Source organism: Pseudomyrmex gracilis, unplaced genomic scaffold (assembly GCF_002006095.1).
Source record: "Pseudomyrmex gracilis isolate BER0280 unplaced genomic scaffold, ASM200609v1 scaffold_28, whole genome shotgun sequence".
NCBI classification, from domain to species: Eukaryota; Metazoa; Arthropoda; class Insecta; order Hymenoptera; family Formicidae; genus Pseudomyrmex; species Pseudomyrmex gracilis.
The window spans coordinates 42,742-69,984 of NW_018020612.1; the positions used below are offsets into that span (position 1 = coordinate 42,742).

Below are 27,243 nucleotides of genomic sequence, written 5' to 3' on the forward strand. Positions count from 1 at the left end.
ACAATTTTCCTTAAAATCACCGCAGAGCCGCAATTAACCCGCGGTAGAACCGTTCAGAAACCGGCCACTTAAAAATTCACTTAGAAAACAAACGGGCTTCGGAAATTGGTATCGGCGCACACGGCGCGGAACTTGTAATCGCTTTAAAACCAAACTCGAACCCGCGTCTCTTTATAACCGCACTTTGACTTTTTTTTCTCTTACCGAGACCGAGACTCATACGGACGTAGTAAGTTCGAAAGCTTTTCACTAGAAAATTAATGATTAATACTTTTAAACAATTCTTGGAATCATAAAAGTTATAATCTAGATTACACAACTTTTTGGAGTTTTTGTTAATTTGTTACACGACGGAGTCACGGGCTCTTTTGCGGGATTTTCACTCTTTACGTATTAAAGCAGCGCGCGCGCGCGCTTTTTTCAAATTTTATTAATTGTGCAAAGCAGCGCGCGTATATACGCACCCACGACGCTCAGGTTGAAAGCTTGGCTGATCTTGGGCTCCGTAGAGACTTGACACTCGTACGTTCCGCTGTCCCGCACTTGCGGCGAGCTGATCTTCAGGGTCCACTCGTCGCTGCCATCGCTGTGCAACGATTGGAAGCGCTGATCGTTCGTGTACGTGAGAATGCCGACCGTGAGAATATGCAAATCTCGCTGTCTGATCCACGAGACCTGCGCAATCAAGAGACAATTGCTAAGTTGCACCAAGGTGCAGCAACAATCTAGGCACGCAATTGAGAAGTTTGGCATTGTTTCGAGCCAAAGTTCCGACGTTTACGACATATTTCTAACGTACACGGTTCGCCAACTTTCAAACATATCGAGAATATCTGAACTATATTTGTTATTACGTACGTAAAAACCAAAGCGGGTCACAAAGATATTCATCTTCACATTGTACATAGAATCGAACTACATTTTTCGAACTTAATTTTTAGTGGAAATTGTTGATACTTCACTACCGCGCGAACGATTTTTCTACGATCATCATGTGAAATTGAGACTTCAGACGAAGCGCGCGATCTCGACATTGCGATCGGCTGACGCTGACTTTCCGATTGCAAATATATAAACGTCCAGATGCATGAGAGCGTTATATTGAGGGTAACCGGCCTGGCTGTGAATGCGGGGGAGCGCAGCACGCGAGGGGCTTAAAAGGGGATTCGCACAGAGGAAGAGAAGGAGGAAGAGGAGGGTGGGGTGCGCGAGAAATTTGATTTATCGGCGATTACGATCGGTGATTGGACTCTGACGGGTTCCTGTGCGTCATGCGGTGATGCATGAGCAGCGACCGATAACGCGTAATGTCACCATTCGCCCGGGTGACCTATGCGCCTATCCGCGAAATTACTTTGCATTAGGACCGCGAGTGATGAATACCAGGTTAAACAGCCGGGTCCGAGCGCTCGCTAATTCAGGAAACTATCCGAAAAATTGATGCAGCGAGAGCTGCATATATTTTGTACGTACATTGCGCTCCAACATTTGACCTTTTGCTGGCGAGCTGTACTCGCGCGCGCGCGCGCGCCACTTTACTTCTTCATGTGACTGACATGTGAACGACAGAATGTTAACTAACTGGATACATATTTTAATAAAAAAAATTAAAAAAATAAAAAAAACTTAAAAAAACTAAAAAAGCGCGAATTGTTTACTGGTAAAATGTTTATTTCACGTTTTTTTTCTCTCGCCGATGAACATTAAAGGATTTTTATCAACAAAAACTAATTTTCTGTACAGTAATCGGGCTAACAATTTAATAAATGTCAGTCAACTGCTATATTTTTAATTAAATTGCTCTCACAAAGTTGATAAAAAAAAAAAAAAAAAAAAAATAGATAACGTCCTACAATGTGATAAAATATATCTCTAACGAGATCGTGCATTAATGTCTTCTTATATAACTCTCTAACTAAATATATGCGCGAGAAAGTATATGTAGTTCACGTTGAACCGTGAAGAGTTATACTTGCCCTGCAAGTTTGCAAGCGGAAATAAGAAAAACGATCACGAAAAAAGAGTTACAAAAGCGAAGTGAGGGTAGGAGAAAAGGTAGGCGGGCGCGCGCGCGCGCGCGCGCGAGGGTGTGAACTAGGTTGCTGTAAAAGTGCGAGACGATGTCGCGTGAGTAAATGAAGAATGAACTCGTGTCCGGGCTGTGCAAGTCGCGCGGCAAGTGCATTAGCAAAGAGAACAGCGGAAGTTTTGTCGCGAACGATCGTGGATTAATGCCTCGCCGCTCACGTAACTGCGAATTTATTTGACTTTGGGTCGCGCGCGATTCCGATTGTCGGGCACGTGCGTATACGAGAATTTATCAATGCCGCGGAACGGGAAGAGAGAGGGAGGGAGAGGATAGATCGTGTGATAGAAAATTGAGGAAAATACACTTTGCGTTGCGAAAAACAAAAAAGATAATTGGGGATTTCGTGATAATCGAACGAATGCGCACGATTTCATTTTGCAACGACAAATATGTTTGCTGCTACTGCTCCTGCTGCCGCTTCACTGAGTTTCCTCGCAACGACGAAATTTAATCGCGAATACGTACTTGTTGACGCATAACCGAGCGTTAAAGCGTTCTCATCGAGTTTTGCATAATTTACATAGTAAGAGGATTAACCGGTTAATTGATTTTTTGTACTAAAAACAATAGCGACATGATCATGTTGCAGAACCGGAAATTCGAAATGTTATTTGAATAACATAACTGCGCAGTTTTTGTTTTCCTATGTACGTACTTGACGTCGAGACGTTACTGATTTTCACTTCGCACGTCTTTAATCGTTTCATCAGTTAAAATTGTGTCGAATTATTCGAAAAACGAACAATATTGACACATTTACACATATTATATAATTTTGAAATTAAAAACTAATAATTGTTCATTGTTTTATCTTCAAATGCACTTTTTCTGGATTTTGTAAATCACAAGTGATTTGAAACGCAAATAACTTCGAGAAATCTGATCGACGTATAAACGCGAATAAATGCGATTGTTTTATTCCATACAAGATAAAATAATTATCGGAAAATCGCGCGCAAAACGGTCTCGATGTTTAATGAACTCCTGATCTTAATCCACATGTCTACGAAGTGCAACGTTTCCGAACTCAAGCGCTGTTATCACAACGACGGCTTCCTGATAAGGAAACTTGGGACTTACCGCGCGATCGCCAAGATTGCGCACCCTGCAGTGCAAGTAAGCGGATTGTCCGACGGTAGTTGTGGTCTCCCTCTTTGTCGTGTTGTCGAAGTAAGGCTGACTAAAGGGTTGCTCCCAATACGACGGATGGTGCTCCACCACCGATCTCCCGTTCTTGGCCGCGCATTCTGCCAAAAACAATAAGGTTCTTTAATAGGATTTATTTATCGTAACTTAATGGGAGCTTACCGCGTGTAATATTGTCATTGAGAAACGAAACTTAAAAGCTCCTAAATAAGGACGTTACTTTAAAAGCTGAAGATGATAAATTTTGCAACATAAAGTCTAATTATACGATCGATAATGCAATGCTAAATTTGGATCGGTAAGAGATCACGTCGAATTATCAAACCGCTGACTAATCGGCAATCATCGAAATGTATAATTGAGAACAGATAGTTCGACGAGTCATTGATAATCACTCCGAAATTCGTATAAATCCGATTGCGGTGCGCTAGCGCGATAAATTATACGTTAAATTGGCAGGACGAGAGACGCGACGTAAAACGGGAGGGATTTTATCGACAACTACACGAAACACGTAGCGTCATTAACTTCTCATATAAAATCTCGGTCGTGCCGTGCTTTCGCAAGAAGATCGATTCTTCTCGGACGGAACGCAGCGCGGAGCTCCCATTACCGGGAAATTCCGTCGAGCTTATCCGGAGCTGAGTTTGATGCGACCTGGAACTCGTCCTTTCCGCCCTCTTCTTCCCCGTACGAATATAGAAATTCAAATCCGGAACGCTGCTCGAGAACGTTGCCACGGACGAACAAACTCTCGTAGAACACCCTTTGGGAGTTCTGCCTCGAAAATTCTTCCTCGTGCATAACGCAAAGACACATCTTCCTCGCGATGAGGATTCGAAGATCCGATCGAAACCCGAGAATTGCGAGATTTGCAAGCGTGGTAATTGCAGATTCCCTTCGTTAAAGAAAATTACACGCGTAAATTGACACTTGTATTCCCGGTTTATCATTCAACGTTAAACTGCGCTGATTATACGCTTTGCGTTATATGCGCGCGATCGATCGTTTTCACTTTCTGTTTGTTTTTTCCGATGTAAATGTTATTTTGTTTGAGTATATAAATAGAGAACCGACAAAAAATATGAGCATAATGCAAATAAATAATATTAAAACATAAAAACAACTACTCGCGAATAAAATAAAACTCTGTTGATATACTGAGATCGTCATCTCATTAAAGATATTTAATGAGATCTTTTTATAACATCCTTCCTAGATGCAGCTGTTTTTTAAAATAACGATCTGTCGGTGCGGCGTAAAATTCTTGCACCAGTCCCTCATCAATTTTTTTTTCAACCCCTTATCTTCGCAACCGTTCGTCTCGCTGATTACTTTATTCTGAAAACGATACTCTTGGCGGCCGACGACGGTAAAAAAACTTCCGAGAAACCCTTTATGCGCATTATACGAGGTCTTAGCGGAATGAGAAAATTCACGAAGAGACGCCGTCAAAAAATTTTATTCCTCGCTTGATACTTCATAAACGCGCTACTTGTCGATTACGTAATACAACGAACGTTGTCAGTGAAATTTTCCGCTAGCGTTTTTTTTGTTTTTGTTTTTGTTTATCTCGCACGCGAAATGAAAAATTACAATTTACAGTAGAAAATATTCAAGCAGAGAGACAATATTTTGTACTTCGTAAAAATTTATTATGTTATTTATTATATTTATTATGTTATTCAATATCGAGCGATTTAAATGTAAGCTTTAATGGCAATAATTCTTTAAAACTTCGTGATAAATGGAAAGCAGAAGAGAATTGTTTTTATTGATGTGTGCTCAACGCAATCGTTTATATATATATACGTATACATTGTTTTGTTTCGTCTAAACCATCGAGCGATACATCATTCAAATGAACAATTGTGAATTTTTTTTCGATCTCAAAGCGAATACTCCTGCATCGAAAATTCCTTGCCGCGAAACTCCGTCGATATTCTCCGTGTTCGAAATACCGTGCGAAGTTCCACGATGCCGGCACAAAAAGTAGACGATTTCAATCGCGGACTGTTAATCGGGTTTTTCGCGAAGCAAGCCGGCACAACGAACGTGGGCGGCAAAAAGCGCTTAAAAACTGCAGCAGGACGGGTCAGGCTTGGGAAGAATGAGTTTGTTAACCCCCCGACTCTGCGGGTGTTCTTCTTTCTCTGTTTGCGAAAGTTCGAGGCGAAGGAACTCCGAACGGGGGCGAAAAGCTTCAGGTGTTTGCTAATGGCCCGCGGCGCTGAAACCAATCATTCGTCGATGCTACGGCCGACCTTCTCCCCGTTCTCCGTTTGTTCAACTGTGACGTACTTTTTGTCAGTCTCTCGTCAACGTCCGGCTTTCCCTTCCATATTAACGCGAAACTCGAAAAGAAATCTGACAACGAACGTTCACTGGCGCAGATATTTTCATACCAGCGTTGACCTGCTTTTATTAACGTATTGTTCAAGAAAAGTCAGACGCACTCTCTGCGCGAGAGAAGAAAGAAACTTAATTTAAAATTCTACATAAAATTAAAATCTTGTGTTTATATACATCAAGTAAGTTTAAGAAGTGTTCGTTGAACAATAATTGACAACGCGCAAAAATGTTTTCTCGGTTATTAATTGTTGCAACCAAAAACTTAGAAGAAAGAAAGAGAAAGAGAGAGAGAGAGAGAGAGAGCAAATAAAATAAATTAAAAATTTAAGTAAACAATTTCCATCTCTCTCTTTTTCTCTCTTTGAGAGTACACTTCATCTGCAGTATAATTAAATCACGGAAATCAAGTTTCTCGAAAGGTTTCTCTTTGATTCTCACCAGGAGATGAAACTCCGCGCGCCCAAGTTACAGAAACGCGGTGGCGTCTCGAGCAAACGACCGAAATGCAAAAACTTGAGGTCTTCCAAAGTCACATCTCAACTATTTTCTCGTTACCGCATCTTCGAGAAAACTGACACAACAGACACGGTTGCTTACGGCAAAAATGAGAAATTTACAGAACACGACGGAAAATCACGGCGTACAAAAGACTCTTTTGATCCTCCTCTCTCGATGTTTTCACTCAGACGATTCTCGCGACCACTTCTAAGACCGACTAAAGGCAGGTAAAACGATATTGTGGGGGATAAAGATCAAAGTTTGCGCAAAATAAAACTGCAACACATATTTGCAAGGAAACGCGAATAAAGACGAGAAGTGAGAAGGAGAGAAAGTTTGTTTGAGAAGAGGAAAAATTCGATTGTCCGAGACAAACGAATGCACACGCTCGTACGTGTTTGTTAGCGAGCGCGGTGGCAATCCGTTTGACGAGATTACGAGACGAAGAACGCAGAGAATGTCGTCGAGGCGTCGGTCGTCTGCTTTTCTTGAAGGTAACGCAACACTTCTGCTCGTTGAAATCCAAGTAGCTTATGTTACCCGGCCTCTCAGCTTGTTCAGTCGCATGGAGAACTCGAACGGGGTGATGTGTCTTCGGATTCGGGACGTGTTTCCTCGAGAGACACGCACGAAATTTTTCTCCGCAAAATCCGGAAGAAGACAAGAGAAAAATTTCTATTTAAAATTGTGAGGATAGAAGATTCGAGCGCGCCGCGCACTGCTTCGCTTGCACTTTCTCAAGCTTTTTCGAATCACACACAGTTTTGACGCTATTTTGAACACGTTGAAGTGAGTCATTTCTTGATCGAAAGTGACTATATGTGCACAGTTAAAAAAAGAAAACAGAATACAATACTAACAGTTTGTACACAGAGAATGTGACGTGTATAAGTAACTTAATAACGCTTTATTGAAAAACAATGACATGTTATATGCTACAAACACGATGAAGATAGAAATCGATCATTCTTTAGAATAGCAATCTTCATCGGACGTGCATTCATGTGAAACTTTTTTGACGCGGCGAGTTTATAAAAATCGCTTTGTTCCACGATAATAATCGCGACGAGTTATTTAATAACATCGCGGTTGCGGTAAACCGCTATCGTTTCAAAGATATCGATTAACTTTACCAATATTACGGCATATCTAGCGAATAAATTGGATTCCAATTGTCATCGGTATTATCGGGAAACACTTCCAGGAAATCGAGAGAGCGTAAATTTTGGCTTTGTGCAAAAATATAACAATGAAATCTATTATAATAGTCGAAATATAAAACGCTAATGTAAAAAGATGAAAAAAAAAAAACAAGACTGCTCTCAAATATCGTATTAGACACTGGTTAGTAGATAAATATAAAAAATACATGCGCGAATATGAAAATAACACCGTAAATTTAGAAAAAAGTATTTTGCATTTATCGCACGTTTTATTTTTTGACAAGATAATATATAAATAAAAATATTCAAATTTAGATAATAAATATATCTGCCCAACACACACGTATATCTCGATATCACTGCGAAGTACATTATTGCATAAGGGGATTTTGATTTTCTTTGCGCGGAAATGGAAGACGTCAACTTCGGGTGAAAATGTTCGCGGATGCATCTTTCGCGGTAAAGTTCCCAAAATGTCGAAGTGCTCGCCGTAAGTATCGCGCGTAACACGAAACCTCTTGCTAAAATCTAAGTGGCTTATGTCTGCCCCGCGTCGTTCCCGTTTCCTCTGCGATACCGCTCTCCTCTATACACGTGCAGCTTCGATCCGTCGATAGAGGCGCAGCCACGTTCTCTCTTCTCCGTTTTTCTCTTTTTTATTGCAACGAGCTGCCGTATCGGAAACTTACATCGCAGTTAAACCGCATCTTTTTACCAAAACGAATGATATTAAATATTTCGTCCAACAATTACTTTCGACGCGCAACCGATATCAGCGAGACATTGATTGATTGCGAGCGCAATTACAATTCGTTTTGGTGGTAGTGTACATTTTTTTATCGTACTTATATTTTTCCGCAAGAGAAGCAGAAAAGATTTCATTTCTTTCTGAAGAAGAGTTCGGAGAATATTTCAAAGAATAATAAACTTTACGCGAGATTATGGACACAATTTTCTTGAACAACTTTGTGTTCGCAGAATTTATCTTGAATTATAAATATATATATATATATATATATATATATATGCATAAACTGGGACACGAGTCTTCCGAGTCGGTCTAAAAATATGTCTTTCGCTGCATAGTATGGATGAAAAAGTATGTCCGTATAAACTGCGAACAGTGCGAACGCTCGAGAGAGCGAAAGGGTTAAAGATAAAATTACAGAGAAGCTGAAAGAGAGAGAAGAAGCAATAATTTTGCAAAATAAAATTCGTGAAGAAATGAAAATAATTAAGAACGTCAACGTGAAATGATATCATCGCGCGAGACAGGAAGGGAGAAAAGCACTCTTAAGCGCTTCATTAGTAAGGATGGATGAGAAAAACGAGAAATCTGTCTCTCTCTCTCTCTCACTCTCCCGGCGAAACGGTAAAACACAAAAGCAGGGGCCTTTACTTACTATTTTGTAAACTCGCGAGCGTTGCGGTCGGACGAGTTTCACGAGAGTTTCACGGTTCGACGAGTTGAGAAGCAACAGCGGCCGTTTTAAAAGGAGAGTAAGAGCGTAAAGTGGAACGAGGGGAAAGAGAGGTAGATTAATTCTTTCGTTTAAGCAACGCCCGCAAATGCTCGGGGTTTACCTAAACTCCGATAATGCGTTTCAAACTGATTGCCGATACACGCAGATATTTGAAAACTTATACATGTTGCGTTTTAATTTATATATTTCACGGAGAATGATTGTACAATAATATTACAACGTAGCTAATTGTCCTCAATGATAAAAGTGTTTATAATAACAAAAGTAATATTGTTGCGCGACAAACAAAGGTGTATATAAAATTTGTTATCAAGTTGCAATGTAAATCAAATTTTAGTTAGTGCAAAATTATCAAAAGTAAAGTCAATTAAAAAGAAGATAACTTGCAACTATCTCTCTCTCTCTCTTTCTTATGGACTTCAGTTCAAACTTTCAATAAGTTGACGTACCATTTAAAAGCAAAACTGAAAAAAAACAGAAACTTCAGTAATAAGTGAATTGTAGCTTTTAGCGGTGGGCATTTTCCCCTCCTTTTTTTTAATCTGTTACATTTTCCCGACAATCACGACTTGTTTGTGCGCATCCCGAGCTCCCATCGATTTGTCTTGATTATCGGGAAGTTTGCAGCGGACTTTGTCGTCTCACAGTTAATAAAGAACAGCGCAGGTCGATGCGGGGAAATATTGAAGGTGTACACGTTGGATCTCTCTTGGGAGAACGTTGCGGGAAAATATCGACGACGATCAAACGCGTGAATACACGTCGATTTATTAATCAGGTGATGATTATCGCTTGGCGCGCGTTATAATTAACTCGAGATTCGTGCTCTGAAATTCTGTTAATTGACCCGACAAAATCACACAACGATTTCTTCAAATAAACCGCGACGATAATTCGAGAGAAAGAGAAATTTAACGTTTCACGCTTATTGAATGAAACGTGAGACGTTTGGTTCTTCATTCAAAGCGCATTAACTCACCAAAACGAAACGAGAACAGTCATCGTGACGAGCGCGAGAGGAAGGATGGATATTCGAGCAAGACGTTTCGCTGTTGCAACCATTCAAGAAATATTAACTCGATATTCCGTCCAACAAGAACTGCCAATGTCGCTGTTGCGATCGATGGAAGGGGAGTGGTAGGACGCGAGATGTTTCGTCGGTTACATCCGTTTATCGAGTATATTAATTCACTGCACCGTGACTTCGTAATAGCGAGATATGTCGGAAGCGAAGACGTCTTCTCATTCAAAGGGTATTAAACTTGACGCCGCGGCATGAAAACGATCTGTGTGTCAATTCTGTGTGACTTGTCGCCGAAGACGAACAATTTGATTGCGCCAGATATCGGGAACTTTGCGCGAATGTTGATACATCGAGTGTATATATATATATATATATATATATATATATATATATATATTTATATTTATAAAATAAATAGAAGCTCTTTTATATAGTGTATATATAATGTGTATATTTGGGGGATATACAAATGCGATAAATTTTACAAGTCAAGTTCAAATTTATGCAGCCGCTCTCGTTATTACGGTCCATCGTACGGAATATCTTGTGCGATCAATTTTTAGCGCTCTCGTCGAGCTGTGACCACGAGGATAAAGTAGCAAAAGAGAAGTTAAGCTCCTTATCGCGCAGACCAGAAACGCGTCGCCGGTCCGCGGCTGAACCGGTCCGACGGGGATCCGGGGAGTTTCTTTTCCGTGCGGACGATCCGCGAATGAATTTCGGCCGAATTCATCTCCATTACGATGGCGGTCCCGACGACGCGGAATAGAAAGGGAGCGAGTTGTCGCTCGCTCGCAAACAGAGACAGAGAAGCTCGGAGTCGCTTTTAAGTAAGTGAAGTGCCTGCGGATACGTAAACTTCCGCGCGCCCGTTTGAATGGAAACGTCCGCCCGAAACTTTTCCAATTTCTTGTGTCAAAGGGAATATCCGATAAACACGGTCGCTCCGCCGTAATTAAAAGTACGCAAAGCCCGCGGAGTGGCTCTACGGAGACGAGCGTGCGAAACCGCGCGCTCTGCGTCTACTTAATTCCGCGCGGAGACGCGAAAATCCGCGGTTTCCTCAAGTTGGACAATTTCTTTATCTCCGCGAAAACAACTTTTTGCGCCAAGTGCATCGGCCAAATTACGTCGCGAAAATTACGACGAGAAATGTTTTAAACATATCTATTTAGCGAAACATGTGTGTGTGCGCGCGCGCGCGCGCGCAATTATTTCGCGAAACAAACGCAGCTCTAAACGCGCAACAAGTAATATTTATTTATTTGTCAGATAAAACAACGTGCGAAAAATGACATTTTGTCTAATTAAACCCGTCGATTGAAACGTTAGTCATCGATGATCTCGTAATCGGTCGTACAAGAGCGATGTCAATCTACGGCGCGAATTAGCGCGTTGCGATAACGAAGGTGCGCAATAAATCTGTATTCATCCTTGCGCGTTGCCGTTACACGCGTAAACGCGGACAATCGGATGAAGATAGTAAATGATGCGCGCGGCGAATATTGTTTACAGATTTAACGGCGAGTTTTATAGTTTGATCGATGCGCGGATTAAACCGGATATGCGGATTTGATCCAAAGCGCGATTTGATATATATCGATGGCAAGAGCGACCGAGTGCTATTCATTATTTCCGCCACATATGTATCCATTTTGCCTCACTTCTCTGACTCGAATGATCATTATGTTTCGCGTAAATGCCGACGCGTATTTCGTGTGTTTTGCGAATTTTATTTGATCACACACGCGCGTATTTATTCCTCCTCGTAAAATTCAAATACAGATATCTCAAATAATGTATTTTTTTCAAATTTTTACGCGTACTTGCGTTGCTCATTGACTTTTACCATTGTATTGCGCCATCAGTTTCCAATTCGATCGATTAAATTTCTTATATACCAAGTATATCTTGACTTACAATTCTGCTGCCGTAAATTCTGCACGGTATTATACCTGGGATATCGCGCAGAGAATGCGCGCGGATTCGGGCGCACGTTCGCGGAATGCGATCAAGATGGCGATATTACCGAGATAAATTCGCGATCGACCGGTTTACAATGAGTCGAGGATTGATAAGCTACTCTCTCTCTCTTTCGAAGTTTTATCAAACCACGAAAGCGATGAGAGCGCGGTTTCAGCATATACGTCGCAATAATAATAATGGTGCAAGATTTATTGCATTTTTCGGTTGCACAACAATGCCGCGGGCCAGGCGCAGGTATAATATCTTTCATCCATATTGACGCGCGCGCGTGTGTGTGTGTGTGTGTGTGTGTGTGCGCGCACGCTCGACTACGTCCGAGCTTATGCAGAACGGTTCGGCGTTTTCTGCTCTATCCCTGGTAACACACTTCCAATTCGGACCTCCGACAATGGCTAACGTCAAAAATATTGCTTTCAATAACGCGAGCGAGGATGGAGAACACTCTTCCCACCCCGATGACCCTCTTTCGATCGAGAAGAATTTTAATAAACGAGCTTTCCTGCGCCCGTGAGAGCTACAATCCTATTTTTCCCAACTGCGAATATACGTATGCATACGTATGTGCGTGGCTCTTTTGCCTTGCAAATTTTACTCGCGAATTTGCCTGCGTTCTTACATACATGTCGTTCATCAATAAGCTTCCATTTTAATAAGAGTCAAAAAAAATGTTATCACCGTGTGTATGAATAGGTACTCTGGAAATTGTATTCGAAAGGGAAGGGAGAGAAGGAAAATCTTTTTCTGTGTATTTTTATGCATTACGCGATTAGAAGAAGAGTTTGAAAATCGTATCAAGCGAATGTGCGAGAAAAGATGCAAAATAAATAAATTTGAAAAAGTGTCAAAGGGACTATTTTGTAAAATAGTTTTTTTTATATTCTCTACTCTCAAAAAAAGAATTTATTATTTTTTGCTCCAATTTCTTTTCAAAGCACATCGGAATTGATGCAGAGATTCGCAGCGCTTCAATGGCCGTGCGCGTCCACTGATGGAATTTTTGTCGGCTGAACAATGTAAATCCCCGGGTATCGAATCCCTCAACAAAGCGTTGTATGTCGCGCGTCATTAGTCCTGCCGGACACGAGAGTTTCTCGTTACCGAATCGACCGAGCTCTAATCTTTGGAACGCGACAAAAAAAGCGTGTCTTTTTGATGATCGAACATCGAATGACGACTGCTGCTCTGCTTGCCGCGAAAGGATTTGCGAACCGAAGCAGCAAGCCGGATAAGCGTTCTGTCTGTGATCTGAAATTTGCCACGCGACTCAATCGTGAGGATGGGGAGGAGAACATCTCACAGGCGCTTTCACCGAAACCCAGAAAACCTTCATTAATTCCCAAGCACGTTTTTTTCCAAGCGAAAAAACTCGCCGTCGCATAACGATCGCGGAGAGAGCGCGCGATGTAAATACCGAGTCTAATACCGTTTTACATTTTTCTCCAAGTTATTACATTTGTAATAATAATAATCATCATCCAGTTACACGACGCGAAATCCCGCAATCGAGTGGAAACGACCAAAAAGCAAACTGAGTCCAACAAAATGTAATTCAATTGCAAAATCAGATTCCGTAATTATAACAGCTTTCACGATCGTAATTGCGGTTATTTTAATTGCAAACACACCAGTGTTATTTCATCATCATCATCATCATTATTATTATTATTGTTATTAATAAAAGGAACGAGAGACATATTGGAAACAATTGGAATCTCTTGTCAACACGAAATGAGAAATGCGCAGACCGCATATTTAACGTAAAACGCGCGACAAATTTACGAGCTGTGCCGCAACCTAGCAGGATATCAAATTAAAACCGCTGCGGTGACTTGTATATGGAATCTCTTTTATACATTGTCGCAGCGCTGTAACTTTGCCATTTCCGACCGCGAATCTTGTAACGGAAAGCAAGTTTTGCCTTAAACTTCAGTTACAAAAAGTGTAGCTTGCGAAAGGAGATCACGGCGATGTTCGTCATCAGTCAAATCCGAGCGATAAGAGAAAGAAAAAACAATATATATCTCGCAGAGTACGTGCGGTATCTCGAATAAACGGACGACTATGACAGGGGTCGGTCATTGGTCCAGCTATACGTAAAGGCCTTTTTTAACGAGCCGAAAGGCATGGTTGGGAATTGCCGTGGCAAAGTGCCCCGGGGTCATGTCTACCGGAGCAAAGCAATTTCGTCGATTCGTAGCACGAAGAGAGTGGAGCCCGGAGGGAGAGAGAAGCCCGGGGAGTGATGGGAGAATACGGGGAGGGGAGTAGAGGGCTCGTCGCGCGCGCGAGAGAGAATAGAGAAATAGAGAGAGAGAGAGAGAGAGAAGGAGAAAACGGGAGATATAGAAACGAGAACTGTCACGGACAAACCTTCGGTCAATTATAAGTTGCTTCGGGACGTGCCTCGCTTACAGAAGGCACGGAGTATATCCTTAAACCGAGGCGCAGATAAGACTGCTCGCGCTGCACATCGAAACGCAAGAGGTTGTCGCCAAGGAAGGAAGGCGCAACGTAATCACGCGAATGGTTCGCAAAGATGCGAAATTCAGATACTATCCTCGTCCGGATACTATCCTCGCCTCGAATCATCATCCCTTCCGTTTCGAAGGACACTTGAGAAATACGCTTCATCTTCGAACACGGTGCGATCGCGTCTCTGTATCAGATGTCATTATCACACTTCTCGATACGAGCGGGCGAAAAGAGTGTCAATTCTTTGCTCCTCCTCTTCATACACGGGCGCTTTACCGAAAAAAAATCCGAGTGAATATAACACGTGACTGGTCGGAGATCGTTTTGGCGAACTGCTCCTTCCTTCGTCGAGAGGCGAGCGTGGTTAACGTAAACGAGATTTTATCTAAAAGCCCTTCTCCTCGATATCGCGCGCGAGCTGTGCAAAGAAAACAGAGCCAACGGATCGCCGAGGCACAATCGATTTCATTGACGCTGCATACACCGATTTTCTCTTCAAGCTTCATCGATACTCGCTCTCTATTTCGTCTTTTTACTTGATATTTTACCTCGCAACGAAACGACGAGTTTAAGAGATTCTGGAAAGCGAAAGAGCGAGCCTTTCCGAAAAACGCTATCGTAGGTTCTTCATTTAATACCTCTTCTAGAGGAAACTCTAGAGATCTGCATTATATCCATTCAGCGTATTTTGTAGAATACATCGGGGTCAACCGATAAGCAGAATATCGAGAAAACGGTTATTAGCGAGCGTATTTATCTCCGGATCGCATAAAGGAAATAATAATAATACGAAATAAAGCATAGAATTATGTGAAACACCACGAAAGCCAATATCTCCGTTTCGTTTAGAAATTGCGTTTTCGAATGTTTTTTTAATTTTTTGTCGATGTTCCTACATACTGTAATTTCATACACCGCGCGTATAGAATTGAACAAACTTACATTCTCGATATTTGTCTTAACGTTATCATCGATCTCGGCAAATAATATTATTATCTCGATTTTTATCAGCCAATTAATCTATGCGTAGTTTCCGACGGGAGAATATTGAGTGGTTCTAATTGACTTCGCAAAAACCCGATAATCAAAGTTACGATAAATGGCCTTTCAACCAGACAAGGAACTAACTTCTTCATCGACCTTGATTATATAATGTGAATTACCGGCTTTTTATAGAGAGATCTTATAAATTTCTTTGAAAAAAGATTAATTAAGCGATATGAAATAATACGATGACATTTACGTCAAATATGTCGGCGAGTTGTGTAAGAAGAAACAAGGAAAAATCGATGTTATCGATATTTCTCCTCGTGCGTTTCATCGGCCTTAATGCCGATATTTTATATGGCCTCTTCTCGATAGAAAGCATAGAGATCCCAGGATGAACTAGAGAGATAGTGTCTATATAGATTCGTCGGACCTCGGTTGCCTCTTTGACCATCGGCAGGCGGCTCCTGAGGGTACCATCGTCATAAAATGTTTCCATCGTTATTTCGCTTCCAACGATATCAAGAAACGTGTCGATGACTTTTCAGACCTTTCGCCTTTATTGACTATTGATCGTCTATATTGACTCCCTATATCAAATACACCACACGATCTAAACATTTCGCGAAAGGACGTGTCAAATTGTCTTTTAATAATTAAAATCATAGTTCTTAACGCACAACATATACTATTTTGTAATATAAAACTTTATCAAGAGACACGATAGTGTTTCGCGACAAGTTCACGCATTAAAGTGGCGAGCACTCTTATACGCAAAAATCAGGCATTTCAATGAAGGGGAGATTTTTAATCAGCCATTTTTTAATAACGACTGAACCGATCGACTTCTTTTTACTCTCGTTTGATTCACGTTGAAATAAAAAAAAGTTTTTTTGCGTCTTTGTTGTTTGTTTCTGTGATTTTTCGAAATATACGACGATAAAGTTACGAAGTGAAAAATATATCTGTCCGATATAATTTTTTTCAATAAACTGGTTTGAACCTTTGCACAAAATAAGTACAAACTATACCTTTATGTATGACCGAGGTCATTGCTCCCGCCGCGGCCGCGCGGCCGAGGTCATTGCCCCCCCGCGGCCGCGCGGCCGAGGTCAGTGACCCCGCCAAGGTCGCGCGGCCGAGATTATTGACAATTATGTTGTTGTATCAACAATGTTTTTCAACAATAAGACAGGATTTTAGAGAAAGAATGTTTTGTAGTATATAATGTTGCAGAATATGTTTTATAGAAAAAGAATTGTTTGTAGCATTAAATCAATTTTTAATTTAAATACAGTACGTGTTACTGCGTGTACTTGGCGCCCTTCTTACCTTGTTTTGAAAAGGTAAGTTTTTCGAGTAAAAATAAACGCTGCGCATCAGAAAGTATTTCTATAATTAACAGCATGGTGTAAAGTGGCTGTTGTCGCTGTAAGAAAAAAAATTAAAAAGTATACAATATAATAATTAGATTTTTTTAAATAAACGCGCACGCGCGTAGTGACTGGATAGTAACATGTAGCGATAAAGTGACATATAAAGCGTATAAACATTTACCGAAAAAAAAGTACGCACAATCCATTACGGACATTCGTCGCTTTACTTGCATGTCAGAATCGTAAGAATCGTTTCGAAAACTGTATATAACCGGAATGTTATGCGGTAGTCACAAAGATCAGTATAACGTGTGTGTCACAGCTGTCGCGGGGAGCGATGACAAATTTCGTCGGATTATTTTGTTAAAATTCATGAAAAATCCGCGCTTGAGGCAACGTCGTAATTGCCGCGGTGTATTACAAGCTCAGTATGACGTACCGCGGCAGTTAGCAACATTTTTCCGAGCTGTTGCAAACAAAGCCGGAAACAGTTTCGCGAGAGCCCCGGGATTTATTTCTTGTTACTACTGTTGCGTCACATATATATATATATATATATATATATATATATATATATATATGTATATATATATATATATATATATACACCGGCGCACACAGTTGCCATTTTTGAAGCGCGCGCGTAACGAAAATAACCGTCGGGCGGTCTTTGAGCCGGTCGGCCGCCCACCCGGTTTTGCTCCAAATTGCGGGCGGATAATGCACAAGCAAGACGAAGAAAAATTTGCGTTAAAAAATCTCCCTCGCGCATCCAATGCCGAGTGCGATTAGAGTAACTTCGGTATAAACGCGCCGTTCGCCGCGCAGCTGTGTCCACCAATGACGTCAGTGTTACGGATCTCGCGCGCTACATCCAGCTGCGCTAGTGTGTTGCAATTGTGTACATTACATCTTGTGTTTGCCACTCCGGTATGATAATGTATACGATATTACCGATTTAACAGCTGTTTCTCATCTTGTTTAATATCTACGAGAGATATCGCTGATCTTTCGCGAGCTAGAGAGAGAAATCACTGAAGAAGAAAATGTCTACGTTGGCATCAGCGCGTTTGCTCGTTCGAAGTCAATTATGCAAATGACTCGATCGCGAGAGTCAATGCGAGAGAGAATCAGGGATTGGAACGGAATTTCTTACTAGCGCGCGCGCAATAGTTTCATCCGCGCCGAAATTGCGATGCGTAAATCGATGTTCCGTCAGCACACAGCGTTTTACGACGCGGCGCGGAAGCCATTTCCGAAAGAGAGAGAGAGAGAGAGACTGTCTCTCTCGTCGTTTTACCTTCGTGACATAAGCTCATTGCCGCTGCAGACGGTACTTGCAAACGTCGCGAGATAAACGCGCGTCGCTTCGATTACGTCGCGGTACATGTCAACTTCGGCCCTCGCGATAATCCGTTATATCAGGTATGTAATCGCGCAGGTAATGTCGTCGTTGACGCCGTTCCGCGCGCGTATTTCCAACCGATTCGATTGCTGAGCCAGCAACGTGGCTGGCAAGTATCCAAGCTGGGCTCATCCCCGATATATATCACATCATTTTCCCGCAACGCGCTTTATCGCATACAAATAAAATAAACGACTGGCAGACGTAGATTAGCGATACTTGGTTCGTTACAATTCGAATCGAATTTACAGAACGTTATTGACGTCGACAATGGAATGTAAAAGATAAGACACAAAAACCCTCGTTTTATCTTGATGCCAGATGCATATTGGAAGAAGATATTTTTCTCGAAGAGAAAATGCTGAATTTTTCAAATTGATCTACCGCGTATCAATTTGGCGGTCACGCCATGTTTCATTCTTAACTTTTATTAAAAGAATACGCTTTTAAAGTGTTCTCTCTTTTTACTTGTTATATTTCCTCTTTGGCACAAATTCAACCGTAGCGTTAAATCATCAGAAAGAAGATGTTTCGTCGATGTTGTGACAGACTAATTGCAACGACACAAAGAGAAACACTTTGGAAATACGATACGTAACGCAGTAATTTGACGTAGCATCTAGTCGCTAACGAGCGGTCGCAATAGAGACAAATTAGCGCGGGAAATACGGTATTTCGTTGTTAGTTAACTAACTTTACCTCTTTTTTGTGCCCAGCACGCACGTCACTCGTCTCGGATAGCAAACGTTTCGCTTGCGAGTTAAACTGCGAGAAAAATGCTGCCGCATTTCTGCTGCTGGTCGGTGGAATGCAAATTTTCGAGTGTCTTTTTCGCGCGGTACTTTTTTTCGCCCAGTCACGACACGAAATTGACGTTCCCTCGCCAATTTATCTCTTAACGAACGTATTTTTGTTATTTTGATGCACGCGAATCTCTCGTCGGGAATAATGACGTCGCGATCCTTACGGATCTTTAAACTTTTAATTTGATTTTCTCATAAAACTGTTTAGAAAATTTAAAGAGCCTCTCGTCTCCAATTTAGAGGCATCTCTATCTCCGCTCTGTGATTATATTAATCCTTAATATGCTCAAGTGTATATAGTGTATATACACATTAAAAGCGACAGAGCGCTTTCTAAAAGGGATTTTAGAAAATGAATTAAATAAATAAATGAGAGACAGATACGCGCCTCGTCTCTCTCAATGAAAAGCGACGATGTGACGAAAAATAATCGCACGCGAATCCGAAAAGAAACTCACCCGGATCGGACTAACACAAAGAGAGGACAGCTTGTTTTTTCTTCGGATATTCGCTGATCTCTTTGAGTCGATTCAAATCGTTCTTCTTACGAAGGTCGTGAATGTACAGGGACTTGAAAGCCGTTTCTAATTAGCGACGGACCGGATTATGCTCCACGGGACCGTCGTCACCCCGGCGTGAATGCGACCGGTAATAAGACGCGCATGGCTAACGGCAAGGGCGAACCTGCGCAAATATAATTACTGAGATATATCCGGCGAGAAGGGATCTGGGAAAAGAGCGCGCCGAGAGAGAGAGAGAGAGAAAGAGAAAGAGAGAGATCGTCTTGACGGTCGATGTCGCGTAGCCGGGATGAGAAAGAGGGACCGAAGGAGAAAGGTAATGCACAACTTCGAGCGCACCTCGAGGATTCGTCGAGTCCATCCGACTCTCGACTCGTTGAACAAATAAAAGGTCGGTCGACCTCGAGCGACGAGCGAACGGCGGCGTAGCATAAGCTTCCCCGAGGAGAACGGAGAATTGCATGTAATATACCGTGGCACATACCGTGCATATGCTTTTCCCTTCGCGAGGCTACGCGATAGGTGTTAAAGTCGGCTCGAATATTCCCTTATCGCGATCGCCGCACGAAGAGCTGGCACGAAGCTTATCAGTGAATCGAACCTCGTGTGGGACACGAAGTGTCGTGCTGCGCGCCTAAGACGAAAGGGGCGCTTTTTCCGCTTTTATTCACCCCTTTTTTCGTTCGCGCGCGGCGAGCGAGAGGATGAGTCACGCGTTCCACTACTTTTTCCCCGAGACGTTCCGTGATTTAACGCCGCGACGCCTCGGATCGCGAACGACTTCGCGAACAAGTGACTTCCTCTCGGTCGTTGAACGTGAAAGCGCCGACGCCGTCGGAACATAATTCTCACGCATTTAACGCAGTCGTTTTTATTCGCCGGTTTCATTCGTCGTGCATGCACGTCGCGCCTTCCGTAAAAGAGGGTTATTATTACGCTAAACTGAGTTATTTTTTTTCCCCTCCCCCGTGATAGCGAACAGAAAACATCGAGACTCGAACACTGTCGAGAAAATTAAATAACAAACACATTTTTTTGTTTTTAGAGAAAAAATCAACATAAAAAGTCAACATCAAAATAGCCTCAAAAATAAATTTCATGTCGCGTTTGTGTGTAATATGAAGCGTAAACTTGAATTTACTGTCGCACAATGACATCTGTCTGATAACTGAGGGACAACGACCTTTTCGAACGTGTATCTTTAATAAGCGAGCGTTGCAAAATAGAATGTCTCGAAAGATGACGCTTTTTCCGACCTACATTTCTCAAAAGACTAAAATCGATCTTTCCCCCGATGCTTTTCAGAGACTAAAAGAGAAATCTATAACTTCCATTCCTCAATCCTCCAATATCTCCTTGTAGAAACTTCTGCGCGTAAACATCTCGTTGGTTCAAGCAGTAACAAATGTTTAATGTTCCATCTTCGACGATACGCTTCGACCGTGTTGTTGCAACGTTTCTCTCGATACATACAACGGTAAATTGTACATAAGTACTACAATCAACAATCATGTTTTCTACGAAGGTGTAACAAACCAGAACTTTGACTCAACGATCTTTTATTGCACACTGCGTGCTTTTAAAAAAGCAAAAGAAAGGAAAACGAATATTCAAAAACTACGTTTTCTGAAACTTAAATATTAACACCGCAATTTAAATCCCCACGTGTAATTTCCCGCGGTATATAATTTTAAAGTTAAAGAAACATAAAAGGTAAATCTAAAACAAAAAAAAATCCTTACGTGATACCGAATGATCTCCTTGCCACGAGATCGCGTTATGAATCCCGGCAAGTTATTACACCATAATCGTTAAAATTCGAAAGTTTGCCCATTATTCCTAAATATGTTTAATTACGTAACGAACACGCAGCTGCACCCGCAAGCAAACGCACGCGATCTCGTTTCTCGAAATAGGTCGGAAACTGCAACAGGCCGAATGAGTAATATTGTCCGCGAGTCGACATGAATTCAGCAAAATCGCAATTTTGTAATTTATACATTTTGCACTATCATGCAAAAATTCTTTAAGATAAACCATTCACGAAAATGCAGCCGCACACCGGCAGTATTCTTTCGCGCCGCTAATCCCGACACAATACCGCAGTCGAGTTGTCCCGGCACGGCGGCACTTTACATTTATTATTAATTCAAATTACGCCTCCGGTACAGCCCAGAATTCCAGCGGGTGAGTTCCGTTTTAACAAGAGAAATTCTTACTCGAGCCCAGGGTATCGCGTTGTCAATTTAAACTACCACGGAACATTCTTGCGCGCGAGTGCTCTTCATAATTTATGAACAAAGTCTAATTCACGGAAAATGCTCTTAAGGCACTGTATGCGCTTCTATATTTTATACTTTTTTTCATGTCATTAATTTACAATACAAGTTTTTGACTTGTTATCACACGCATTCTGGTCAAATAAAAAGATATATTTTTTTGAACTACAAATAAGTATTTAAATAATCTTTCTAAATGTTGCTCTTGCGCGCGCAAGTATTTTTCATGTTGTGTTTCAAATTTATAACTTGTATAAAAAAGAATTTATAAAAGTGGTCTCACAGAGAAGACATACATTGCCTCGAAGAGTTCGAAATGCTTTTTATCCATTGGTGATGGGGTAGCTTTATGACGTGGGCCCCGCACCGTCGGTGTTATTTCGTTTCGCCTCATCGCAGGCACGGGTCGCCGTGGCCAAAATCTATAGATTTGGAACGCAGCCAGATTCGAATCTCTCTTCCACGGAGCTAGCAAAATTTAACGAGCGAGACTGGTAAGACTATGCGGGTTCATGCCGAGATTTAACATTTCGCGAATTCCGTCGAAGAATCGATTTTTCTTGCTAAAGATAAATCTTAAAAAGCGAGAAAATCTCTCCTTTTTTCTTAAAAAAAAAAGGTAGGAAAAATTTTAAATTGTGATAACTTTGTGAATGTTATCGTTTTTCTTCTTCCAATTAATCAGTAATCCGATATCGGGGTCGACAAAGCTTGAATTTGTTTTATCGCGAAATAAATGTTACACGCTGAATTGCAAATGAAAATTTATTATGTGGTATTAACTTCGCTGAAAATCTTCTGAACCAAAATGTCGTCCTCAATCCGCTCTAATTAACAGAGTGACAAATGTTTCGCGATTCGTGCAGCGATATTTTTAAGTTATGTCCAGCGAGAAAAAGAGCGAGAGAGACGGCAAGAGTGTCAGCATGAAATAAGGACGAATTAAATATCATATTAACCAGGTCTTAACGCCCTTCGCTTAAGGGAAAAGGGAACAGAGAGGGGTAGAAGTCGGCGATGATTTCACGTTATCGATGAAACGCCAGTGGATCTCGGATTTCCGAGGTGTTTTCGCGACGCGGCCTACCGATGTTTCTACCGGATTAAATCACGGGGTTTATCTTAACACTCGATAAATTACGCAATTAATTAGAGAGCCGGGCAATTAAACGGAATCAGATGGTGTACGAATTTAGGAGGGCGCGTAATTCTCGGGTGCGCGTGCGTGAGCTGGGAGCATAAGCCTCGAGCTAAGGGCTGAAAAAAGCAATTATCCTTCTCAGGAGTGGCCGGACACACGGAGGGGTTTCGTGCCACACCAACGTTTTATGATCGGACGAACGGGTGAGTGACTCGCCCGATGAAGTGCGGACTCTGCGTTGCGTCAAAATCCGCGGCGATACACTGGGCGTGTCGGCGTGCGGAAAACAAGTTAACGATCGAGCCGCACGATAATTAGAAACGATGGATTTAGCGCGGAAACGTTTGTCATCATTCCCGGTCGCAAATTCGCTCTTTAGAGAATGAGGGATTGGAATTTGTTTTGTTGAGAGATCATAGGTTACGCCAGCGTCGTTAAAGACACGAATTTACCATCACTCCCGTCGGGAATTACTGGCGTCCCGCGACACCTTTAAATACTAATACTACAGGACCGCGACGAACTTTGTTGATCGTAATTTATCTCAACATTGCGCTCTTTTTTTTGTCCGTACGATAAACGAAACAAATCGATATTGGCGAACGTCAAACTTAAGCACGAGTCAATCGCTACTTTCTATTTACGCGATAGATAACGTAATTTATAACGACAATAACGCGAAGTTATACTTCCAATTCCCGCTCTCGTGTGTTCGAACAACACGCGTATGTTACTGATAATGCTCTCGGACAAAATATATGTTCGTACATTCTTTTCTCTCCCACATACATGGGCAAACGTCTATTTCCGTCACACACGAAGTAATTTCGAAAGACCGGGGCATAAACTTGAGAGTAAATTCTCCCGGAAACGAAATAAAAAGAATTTTACGTACATATCGCTCGTAAAACATCGCCGAGATAAAATCAACTATGGTTATCTCTATTACTTCCCGCTCCCCCAACTACGAGTCATTCGTCGTAACAATAATTCCGTGACCAAAGAAAAAATAAACAACAATTAACGAGATAGCGTTAAATCAATGATTTATACGTGACTTGCACGATACTTTTATCATAACCGTAAAAGATTGAACGCGCGACATTTTGTCCGAGGTCGTTTGATCTCATCGTGTAAAGTTCAACCTTAAAAATCACCTCGTGCCGGAGAGAGGTCATCTCTCGTAAACAAAAGCGGTCGGAGTGGCCTTTCGGGATTCAATGCGGCGCAAATCGATACGTACGTGTATACGAACGTTTGCTCGAAAATTCACTTGCTCCCGTAACGCATCCATTACAACATCAAGTTCTGTGTAGAGCAGACAGCGCGCGCTGCGAAACTCGTCTGAGCAATGAAGGGCTTTATTGGCCCGGCGGAATGACCACGCCGACGGCGTGCGTAAACGCAAGAGATCTGTTAGATCGTAAACAGAATGGTTTCGGAATTTTAATCGATTTTAGACATCTCGGCAACACTTTTGCGCGCGATATTTGCTGCGCGAATCACGAAACAACATCCAACCGAGAAATCGCATTGCGCGAACAACAAAGTCGTCCGTGTACAGTTCAAGGAGTGTTTTTCTCTCTTTTTTTTCTAGCAGGTGACCGTAAAATCTCATTAGCCGTTCGGTATCCGCCGTCAGAGTTATGCGATGTTAATATAATACAACCTGAAGATCTGAAGTTGTTGAGAGCTCCCCTAGTATTTGAATGACAGCAAACTCGCGAATGAAATTGACCCTTTGCAAGCGAGCGCGCGCGGCACTTGGAACTTCGCGCGTTACATCCGGTTACATTTGCACCCCAGACGACAATTTGTCACGAAGAAGATTGGACGGTGATAAAGTTTTGACGCGGTGGTTACTTGACGCTGGAAACGAATCATCAAGTCGAGAAAACTAGGTGAAAAAAAACTTGCCGACAATGTTTTCTGAGCAACATTTATATTAAAGCTACGCATGGGTACGTTTTCTCTTTCTTTCTCTTTTTCAAAAACTTGTAAATAAGAATACTACTTGTCTAATTTTTTTTTATATTAAATGAAAATAACAATGTTAAATTAAATTTTTTCTAAAATTAAATTTTGTTTCTTTGAAGCGAGAAAAATTGTTTTTCCCTTGAGAGTAAATAAAATACAAAGGGACTCTAATAGTTACACACTTCGCGTGAACAACTGCTCCATCTCTCCAGGTGTGTTCCATTTTACTATTCAGGGAAGCATACGAATCGCGGGATTAAGGAAGAAGACCCACTTGATGTCATCAAAACTTCGTTTGGAAAAAATTGATTTTGTGTTGAAGGTATAGAAAGGAACAAAATGAGGAGAGAAACGAAAGATGCCGACGGTCCGGAGGATCGGTTTTATAGGAATTCGTTTTCCTTCCCGAATGTTAAACGCGAGATCTGCATTTTATATCACCGGCCAACGCTCCGTGGTAATTGCATTAACTAATGATGGTGTCACACCGTGTCGTTGCAGTCTATCAGATCCGGGGATGTAACGTGATTGGCCTGATTGATATAGAGCTTTTAGCGTAAAGTAACCGTGCAAACTCACGGATGTTTTAGCTCCTCTCATTACGTTTATTACAAATTTATGATATATATGTATCGTACGGAAAATTATATGTACATATATATTTACATATATATATGTAATAATAATATTATTATGAAAGTTTGTATCGTGCGCAAAAGTTTAATAAAAAGTACTCGCGCGCGTAATGCACGTGAATTATAGATGCCGTATACAAGTAGTAATAATATAACCGCGTAAAATGCAATAACGGCACGTTTTATACGTTGTTACCGCACGGTTGCGCGTGCGTCGCTTTGTACACATCATGAGCTAATATTTCCCTGCTAATAAAAGCTCATTGACTATTAGCGCGCGTAAAAGCTCGCCCGAAATCGCAGTCGCCGCAGTTACTTTTTCTTTAACGGTCGACCGGCTGCAACGAGCGTTGCGGATCCCGCGCAACGTGTCACGCACGTTGTACGCTCAGCCATTTCTCTCGCGTTAAAACTATTTACGGCTGACGTACGCGCAGTCCCTTGCTTCGCCGACAGTTTCCCGATGGATCGATGATGGATGCAGGTTTCTATCAGTTTCCAGAGATCACCGGGTGAAGTGAACAATGATCGATCGCGCGCGCGACGTGAAAAATGAAAGAGCGCGAAACTAATTGCGAGCGTGCGCGCGCGAATAAATTCGTGTCCCTATCACGCGCTTGCCGTATGTTCGTTGCATCGGGGGAAAAAAAAAAAAAAAAAATACGGCATCGTCGTATAAGTACGAAACACGGTGGCATCGGTGAACGCGCGCGATTTTCCGCGCACATTAATTTTCCGCGTTACCGTGTCGCGCTCGGCTTTCCGTTCCCGCGGATAACTCTATGAAGCTCTCGGTGTTCACGAAACGAAGCTCGCGCGCGAAATGTTTGCGACACGTGTGTGATGCGTCACGTAAGTCACGTTCAAACAAAACGTTTCCGTTTGGATTTCAGAAGTGTACGAGCACGTAGATTAATAATTTTCAATAATTCATATGTTATTCAATATTTCATGTATTCAATATTTTCGTAAATTTACCCATTATCTTTTAATGTATTACGCGTTTAAAGGATATTCTAATTTTACCGCGTGTTTCGAAACTTTGTGTTATTTTACCGTGAAAAGCAGCGCGCGTAATTTTATCAAAGGATACAAGTTTAAACGATGTTCCTCATTCGCGCTCGATCGAGGAGAAATCCGAAAACAGGAGTTCGTTATGTAAAGAACACGGACGCGCACAGAAGACTCGATTGTGCGGGGGATCAAAGACTCGCAGACGTTATTACACGTCCGCTGAACCTCGTCAAAGTCTATTTACCAGGCGATAGCCCTTTGGTAGCAACAGACCAGTCTCATTCGGGAAATCTACCGCGTTCCAGGCTCTGCCTGGATATGTAGAATACTCTCAACGCAATTACAATTACGATAACGTGATCTGTTTCTCTTGCGGTGCAAAAGACGAAGAAATAACTTCTGGGAATAATTCGTTACATCTTGAAATATTTTCTACCGATCGCAGTTATATTCTCGACTATATTAAATAATAAAATCAAGATTCTTATTTTTTTTTTCTATAGAACATGCGTGTGTACGTGTGTATGTGTAAATATAAAATTTACAAAAATTTACAATGATTTTTCGACAAAATTATTATAAATTTAGATGTAAAAAAATATTTGTTTATCATACAAAAAGCTTTAGTAATCTTACATTTCTGTTTTCTATTAAAATTAATTTAATAAAGTTCTTTGCGTATGCGTGTATATGTGTGGATATTTTAATATTTACTTAATATTTAATGAATTTTTAATAAAAAGAGACGTATATATATGTATATTACACTATCATATATTATAATAATATACATTAATATATTAATATTCAATTTACTGTAAATATTTCATACAATGGCAAGAGTACAGTAATTTTAATTATACTGTATCCACGAAAGCAGACTCTCATAAC

General features: G+C 41.4%; 1 protein-coding gene across 4 annotated transcripts in view; it reads right to left on the reverse strand.

Moving 5' to 3' along the window:
* The window catches only part of LOC109852337 (T-lymphocyte activation antigen CD86-like), a 187,783-nt gene that overhangs the window by 27,067 nt on the left and 133,473 nt on the right, over positions 1-27,243 (reverse strand). For all 4 annotated transcript variants that reach the window (XM_020423407.1, XM_020423405.1, XM_020423406.1 and 1 more), the window contains 2 exons: positions 3,170-3,336; positions 465-675 (listed from right to left, as the gene is read on the reverse strand). In XM_020423407.1, coding sequence (XP_020278996.1) covers positions 465-675; positions 3,170-3,336 — 378 coding nt within the window. The remainder of the gene's footprint in view (positions 1-464; positions 676-3,169; positions 3,337-27,243) is intronic.